Genomic DNA, 8,393 nt, shown 5'->3' with positions numbered 1-8,393 from the left:
TTAATTAATTAATTAATAAAATTTTTCACAGTGACAGAATTCAGCTGCCTTGGCGGAGGTCTGTGCTCTCCGAGTTCTCTAGTTATTAGTGATTCCAACTAACGCCACAGCAGCGCAGTTGGGTGTACGGTTTATTACATCATGCAGCTGCAGACGATTTTCATTAAAATAAAAAAAAATCAGTGCTTTGCCATAGGAATAATATTTTGCATAAGAATGATATTCAATCAGCAATACACGTTTAGATACATATTGATTTACAATTATTCCTCGATTTAATAATAAAGAAGAAATTATTGAAACATCTGCAAACTATTACTGTATTCAATTCAATTACAAACCATTATCGATATTCTACTGTATACTGTAAGGATACATTTCTTATACATCACGCTGGCCCGATTCTGTGTTATAATTATTTCTAACAGCACAGGCTTATTTTAGATAAAATACAATCCATTCCGGTTGAAGAAATTCAAAAAAATTAAAATATCTTTGTTAGACACACAAGAGCATATCACTGTCACATGTCCCATCACTAGGTTAATTACCAATAATTATAATCATTCAATCTTTACAATCTCTACAAACGTATACATTGGTCAAATGCGAAGAATAGCTTTACTTCAGTGCAATGCTACAAATGAGACCAGTGCATTTGGTAATAATTGCTCATAGGGTAGTTTGGACCGCTTGATCACGCGGGCAGTGGTACACATGAGACTCAGCATGTGAGCTTGACACACAGCGCTTTTTATACGTGCTCTGATGTGGCCATCACCACGACTCTGACAGATTATGTATGGTGACAAACCTGCCTCGTTGCACGAGTCAGCGTGTGCTCCATATTCAAGCAATAGCTTGACAACAGCATACTGACGCATGCTAACGGCAGTTTCTTCAAGAGGAACCTGATCTACGGCATAGTGTAACGGTGTGTTACCCTCAGTATCTTTCAGCGCTACATCATAACCGCACTCCAACATTAGCGACAAAAGTCTCGTGAAACGTATGTTCATGTGATCACCTATGAGGTCCTTAGGTCTGAATGATCGACTAGAGATGCTTTGGCTAGCTGAGGTCAAATCTCTAATGTGTGTGCTGGCACAAAGCCCATGAAGCAAAAATGCCCGAACTCCAGTCCCGCGAGTGGCTTTATTCAATGTTGCAACTAAGTGCTTAGTGTGCATATAGTTACAAGCCGTGAAGTTCTTCTCATCAAGTGCCAGAGCGAACAGTAACCAGAGGGTATCATAACTGCATGCTACAGCCTGTATTCTCTTCTGGATGAGTCGTAACTTGGTCTCTTGTGAGAGGCTCATCTTGGAGCAGTCACCTTCCATGCAAGCAACAGCGTGGCGGCCAAGTTTCTGCACAACGTCAACAAGTAGCCCAATGACCTGCCTAATGTTATTCATTAACGCATCATCCAATACACCTTGTCGGATGTTTGCCGTGACTTCCGCTGCGAGCAGCTCTACCGGTCGCACAATCTTCGAACACCTCTCGAGCACATCAAAGCTCGTACTTTCATGCTTTAATGATTCGATGTGATGGGAGTGAATTTCTATCACTTTTCCCCACAATGGGATACTTTTCACGTAGTTCTCTTCCTGCTGGTATTGCTGGCAGATGTTTTCCATAAGAGTGAGTTGAAGATCAGGGTTCATAGGTGCAAGAAGCTTCTCCTGGATCCACAGTGCTTCGTGCCAGAAATCCTCTTCACTGCCTGATGCTTCTAGCACATGAAGCTCTTGCAGTGTGTGGCAGTGTGAACGAGTTTCAGGTGATTCGTGTGCAAGCATGCTGCTTTGCACTGTTTCTGTGTCTGCCGATTGCAATTCTAGGGCACGCTTAAGGTACTGGCATCCTTTTGTTTTTGCATTCCACTTAGTTGTGCTCAACAGCTGGAAAGACTTGATGCTGTCTTTGTGGCAGCACCCCGGGAGTGTGGTAAGGTACTCTATAACCTCATCATGGCCAGCAAGAGCAGCGCCTATAAGAGGCGACTTGCCCTGCTCGGCAGAAAAAGTTACCTTGCCATCACATGCACTGAGCAGTGCTTGCAAGATAGGAATGCTTCCCATGTTGGCTGCTAAATACATAGGAGTTTCCATCTTTTTATTTGCCTGATACGGATCTGCTCCATGCTGGATGAGGGCTCTCACAAAGTTTGCTACATCAGACAGATTGTCACTGACACGTCCCTGTTGCTCCTGATGTGCTGTCTGCGACGCATCTAACCAGCAGCCAAGAAGCAGATGAAGTGGTGTGTCACCCACATGATTAGCAACGCGAGTAGATGCTCCTCGCTCTAACATGAAGTACACAGTCGCAAACTGTCTTGCATCGCACGCGTAATGGAGTGCCGTATTGCAAAAGTCATCAGCCGTGTCCACATCGAGCCCATGTTTCAACAACAATGCAATTATCTCTCTTTCTACGACAGAATCCCTTTCCAGGTGGAACACAGCAGAGTGGAGCAGGCTTTTATTGCCATCAGATTTTTGATGTACATCACCACCGTGATTCAGAAGGTTCTCAACAATGATTGCGCAACTGTTTTTACAAGCAAGCTGTAGTGCGGATACCTTTGAGATGACGACATTTGGTTCAGCTCCGTGCTCAAGTAAAGCGTTGATAATCTCCAACTGTGAATCGTAGGACAGCCGCTCGTTTGGAGTACGATACTTGAGTACGACATGGAGAGGTGAACCAGTGTTCTCACAATAGAGGTTTGGATTTGCATTATACTGTAGCAAAACCTTTGCGACATCAAAGTTGCTGCTGTCACACGACAAAGGTAGCAGATACCCATCTGGATTACATACGTTGCTGTCAGCTCCACTGTCAAGTAAAAACCGTACAATTGACAGATTTGCATTAGGACTGCTGCAAGCATAGAATAAGGGATAAACCCCACATGAGTCTGGAATGTTCAGGTCCACATCCTGAGATACCATGTACTTGAGAGCTGCAAAGTGCCCTGCTCTACATGCATACGAAATCACATCAGGAGTTATTTTTGCACCATTATCAATGAAGCACATTGCTGTCTGCTCTGGATTTCCTACATCTAGTGGTGGTAGCTGATGATAGCCATTAACCCACGGTCTGTGGTTCAAAACTCGTTTATAAAACACGAGGAAGTCACTGTCGCACTTACATAACCTGTGCTGAGGAAGCCCTTCATGTTTCAACAGCACTTTGATGGTGTCACAGTCGCAGTGGAGACACATAAGCATCATCGGAGTTTGTCCAGTATTGTTTGACACATTTGGGTTTGCACCACGATCAAGAAGGGCTTCAATAGTCATCTTGGCACAGTTGTATTCGGATTCTGACATCGTCTTGTGATAACGACCTATGCGCTTCAGTAAAAGCATGATGGATGTGTTTCCTAATCGATCTTGCACGTTTGGTTCAGCTTGACCATCTAGCAAAGTGTCGATGAGGGACCTGTTGAATGATCTGCATGCGTAATGTAGCAGTGTGTCGCCACTGTGGTTGGTGATATCTGCCTGTGCACCGTACTGCAACAGGACCGCCGCGATTTCATGACTCATGCTATTCCGGGTGACACCATCACGCAAGAGGTGGAGTGGCGTATTACCATCGCTGTCGCGTATGTTTGGGTCGGCCGCAAATATCAGCAATTCGCGGGCGATGCTTAGCTGACCTTTACTGCAGGCGATGTGCAGAGCCGTCTTGCCCCACGTCTGTTCAGGCATGCTTGGGTCAGCACCATGCTCGAGGAGCTCTTTGACAATGTCGTGTATGACCTCGCGCTTTGCCGCCAGCTGTGTTGCACTCATTGTTGGCTGCTTCTCTAGTACGTCCTCCTCTATCCTGAGAGCCAGGTGCAGTGCCGGATTGCCACGGATGTCAAACACGTTTGCATTGGCGCCAAAATCTAGCAGAAGCTTGACGACATCGGGATTTGCAGATCTGCAGGCGTAGAGCAGAGGTAGATGTTTGTAGCTGTCAGCTACGTTCGGGTCTGCGCCGTGCTTAAGCAGAATTTTCACAGCTTCTGTCTGAATGGAATGATTTTCCTCGTGAATGCACCATGATGCATTCAACAATGCCGTACGACCATTGCTATCGGATGCATGACAATCGACACCGTTTTTCAAAAGAATCTTGATTACTGCTACATCAGCAAAAGCTCGATGTAGAGGTGTCTGGCCTCGCTTATTGGTGCAATTTGGGTTGCCTCCATGCTCCAATAACATCTCAACTAGCAGTGATCTAGTGGAGACATTTTCCACATTACTTAATGCAGATGTAATTGCACTAATTTCACAGTTTCCACTTCCTAAAGCAGCATGAAGGGGAGTGGTACCATCATCTTTACATATTTGACTTGCACCTCTTTCTAACAATAGCTTGGATACTTCTATAGATCCCGTCTTCACAGCTATTAATAGAGGGGTCGCTCCAACGCAATCAGTTCCATTTATGTCTGCATCATGGTCAAGTAGCATCTCAATGATGGACGTGTTATTAGCATATGCTGCGAAATGCAATGCCTGTCCTTGAAACCTCTCAGCTGTTAGGAAGTAGGACGGGAGACATTTAGATAGCTTTTTAAATTCGTACGCAAATTGGAATGTTGAACCCATTGTCGATTTGTTGGGATCAGCCCCATGGTGGAGCAGCAAATCTAAAATTTCCAAGTTCTTGCCACAACATGCAACATGCAAAGCATCGTTGATGTCATAGTATGTCTCCCCACTGTCCAAGAGATTTCTTCTGTTAGTGGTTACACAGGCTGGTGTCGTCACCTGCTGCTTACAGAAGTTCACTTCATTGAGGAGTTGACTTGCCGGTCCAACCCTACCTTCGAAGCATGCTTCTAATAACGTATTCATATCTGAAAACACAGACAAATGCGAGTATTAAACTACTTGACATTACACTAAACAAGGCGCACATCTATATATAGTCTAACCATTACTAATTGAAGAGTTTTGTAAGCTACCGATTTGATTGGGGAGTTTGGCACGCGACTGGAAAATTAATATGCTGCCACGTGATTTTGGCACGTGGCTGCATATCCGAGATAAATAATATTGTAAACCCGTAGGGTAACAACATTGAACAGGTCCTTGACTCGCTTTAGAACTATAGTCCTTCGCTCCGCGACAGGAAGCGGAGCGAAGGGCTATAGTTCTAGAGCGAGTCCACGACATGATACCTAAACCTAGCTATCAAAAATTCCCAAACCTGCACATTCCGTATGGACCATGTAATAGAAATTTCAAAGATAAGGAGAAGAATTTTAGTCCGTAGTGATAGGTTGCAGGTAGCTCTAGAACTATAGCCCTTCGCTTTGCCACATGGCTATATAGCACAAACTTGTGGAAACTGGGCAACGGTACTGCTACCACATACTCGCGTGGGTACCGTCTTCCGAAATGTAGGCAAAAACACAGGGGCAGCCCATTACTCATGCATGGGGTGAACTGGCACTTAATTGTTTGGCAAATCATAAACATGTTAATTGCCTGGCAACTGTAATCAGCACCAGTATGGTGTATCAGTATGGTTTGTCAATTTAGTCCAACCATATGACGGTTTACAAAAACACACCATATTTTCCGCAAACCATACACATTGTAACGCCACCAACATGTTATTTATAAAAACCTTATCTTACTTTACAGAAACACGTGTACATTTTTCCTACCAACAGGATTCGCGCGCCACCGAACCACAATTCCCCCCACACTATTTGCCAACACTATACTAGTAGTTTGTCAGCAAACGATACAAGTATAGTTTGCGCAGAAAGATAATTTTCCGCGCGCAGTGTGCAACCTTTGACCTGCGTACGTGGCGCAATAACGTAGCCTCGGGCGCATATGGCGGCCGCCAATTCTGAACCCCCCAACGCCCACCGCTCCTATTGAGCATGCTGGCGCATTGTTAACAGCCGTTACCCCACCACCACCACTACCAACATGCGCTATTAAGCTATGGGCCGTAGGAAAGTGACTCTAATATCTCGCAAACGAATTGAGTTACATTTATAAAATTCTAGATACATATAAACACAAGTCTTAGCTATATTCCCCGTGAAGTTTGAGTTTATTGAAGCACGAATAGTTCAATTAATTACCAAAAATATACGCACGGCTATAGACGGTAGAAAAGTGTACTAACTATCATATGGCGCGAACGAATCGAGTTACATTTCTAAAATTGTAGATACATATGGAAACATGTTAGATTCATAACGTTGAAATTGACAATTTCGGGAATAATCTCACAAACGCGTGGAAATTTTAGCCTATGAGCGATACAGCGCGTATATAGTTGGTAATTAATTAAACTATTCGTGCGTTACTAAATTCAGAATTTATAGAGACCACAGCTAAGACATGTGTTTTAATATATGTATCTAGAATTTTAGAAATGTAACTCAAGTCGTTCTCGCCATATGATAGTTAGTACACTTTTCTAGAGTCCATAGCCATGCATATATATATTAGCCTATATGAGCTATACCGCGCGGGGGGGGGGGGGGGGTAACGGCTGTTTACAATGCGCCAGCATGCTCAATAGGAGTGGTGGGCGTTGGGGGGTTCGGAATCGGCGACCGACATATGCGCCCAAGGCTACGTTATCGAGCCACGTACGCAGGTCAAAGGTTGCACACTGCGCACGGAAAACCATCTTTCTGCGCAAACTATACTTGTATCATTCGCTGACAAACTACTAGTATAGTGTTGGTTTAGCAAACTAGTGTGGGGGGAATTGTGGTTCGGTGGCGCACGAATCCTGTTGGTAGGAAAAATGTACACGTGTTTCTGTAAAGTAAGATAAGGTTTTTATAAATAACATGTTGGTGGCGTTACAATGTGTATGGTTTGCGGAAAATATGGTGTGTGTTTGTAAACCGACATATGGTTGGACTAAATTGACAAACCGTACACCATACGCCAGTGCTATACCCACACCCCCATGAGACTGCCCTCGTTTTTTCTGTGATCCGTTTCTCGTGGGAGCAGTATAGTTTGTGCTATAGCCCTGTGCCAGAGTGAAGGGCTATAGTTCTAGAGCTAGGGCCACAGGCACTTGGAACGTCTCAATTAAGCCAATTATATATTCATAACCTAAAAGCTATTTAACGCGAGACATAGTTCATTTAGGACAAATTATCACATTAAATATACTGGAAACTATATGTCGTTTATTACAGTATCTCTGCGGTACCATGAATGGTTTTTTGGGCTTTTTCAAATTAATCAAATACCAGATACACACCGCTCGTGACGACGTCCTGTAGGCCCTTGGCTGAGAAAAGTGGTTTTCGCAACTTCATCAGCAACCATGCACTTTGAGTGGCGCCAATAACCGTGTGAAACCGTCGAGCCGGTTTACGTAGGTTCAAGACTGCAAGCTCGTTGGTAGTTTAACAACATTGTTTTTCTGTAAGTTAATATTTTCCTAATGGTGATCCCTCGGAAACCATGGCCAGAAACTTTTTATGTCACGCCGGTGCGTAAGCGAATTTTTAACCTAAATTAACCGAAGAAAATAACCCTAGAACCTAGAGTAAACACGTGATCCTCCTTTAATGTTCGCGAGCGTCTTACTGTCGCTTGACTATCGTGGCGATAATTATCCGTAAAAGCCGGTCGAAAAGAATCGCTTCTATGTAAGCCCGGACAACACCAGCAAGTACAGGGAGCCCGCATCGCCCTGTGCAAAAACAAAGCATGATCATAAAAAAATGTCAAACTCTCTATCTCATTATAACCTCGCCGTCGTTGGCGTCCCGGGCCCAACGGAGTGGAGGAGCGTTAGTGTGATCGCTCTCAGGTGCGTTAGTGTGTTCCCGTGTGTTAGTATTTTCGCGCAGATTCGATAGTACGCGTCAAGGGCGGTCAGCGCGAGACAGCCAGCGAGCGTCAAAGCAAGCCAGCTCGTAACACATACATATTACATGTCGGCGGAGGTAGCACCTCACGTAGTGCCCTGTCTATGTTGTTTGTGCACAGTCGGGCCGTGCGGTGTACTTGTGTTTCAGAGAAGCATTTGACCGCGCATTACGGGTAATTATCCGAAATAGAGTAGAGAAACATGAAGACTTTGAAGTAAATACATTTCATGTTTACATTTTTTTTTTTTGACATTCACAAGGCTTGTGGCTGACACAACACTTGAAAAGCGTTTCAATAAAAACTATAATCTAAATAAATTATGAAATCTATTTAACTAGCCGAATCTTAAGTTTCCTATTATCCAGGTACTCTCTACCTATTATTGCCTGACACTGCCTGTAAAATTCCGTCCAAAAGATGCCTCACTGCAACAAACACTGGCTCCCGCCATTGCTCACAGCTGCGCTGCACTTGCACTACTGACCTTATATATATAGGACT

The 8,393-nt window shown here is 44.1% G+C and overlaps 1 protein-coding gene across 1 annotated transcript in view; it reads right to left on the bottom strand.

The window, feature by feature from the left end:
- Positions 1–183: 183 nt before the first annotated feature.
- Positions 184–8,393, bottom strand: part of LOC106821620 (serine/threonine-protein phosphatase 6 regulatory ankyrin repeat subunit B-like) — a 10,340-nt gene continuing 2,130 nt past the window's right edge. The window contains exon 2 of the mRNA XM_014826511.1: positions 184–4,876. Within this exon, the coding sequence (XP_014681997.1) occupies positions 627–4,876 (4,250 nt within the window). The 3' untranslated portion in view covers positions 184–626. The remainder of the gene's footprint in view (positions 4,877–8,393) is intronic.

Source organism: Priapulus caudatus, unplaced genomic scaffold (genome assembly GCF_000485595.1).
Source record: "Priapulus caudatus unplaced genomic scaffold, Priapulus_caudatus-5.0.1 Scaffold79, whole genome shotgun sequence".
Lineage (NCBI taxonomy): Eukaryota > Metazoa > Priapulida > Priapulimorpha > Priapulimorphida > Priapulidae > Priapulus > Priapulus caudatus.
Note: the sequence above shows the minus strand (reverse complement) of the source record. Positions and strands in the feature narration are given on the sequence as shown.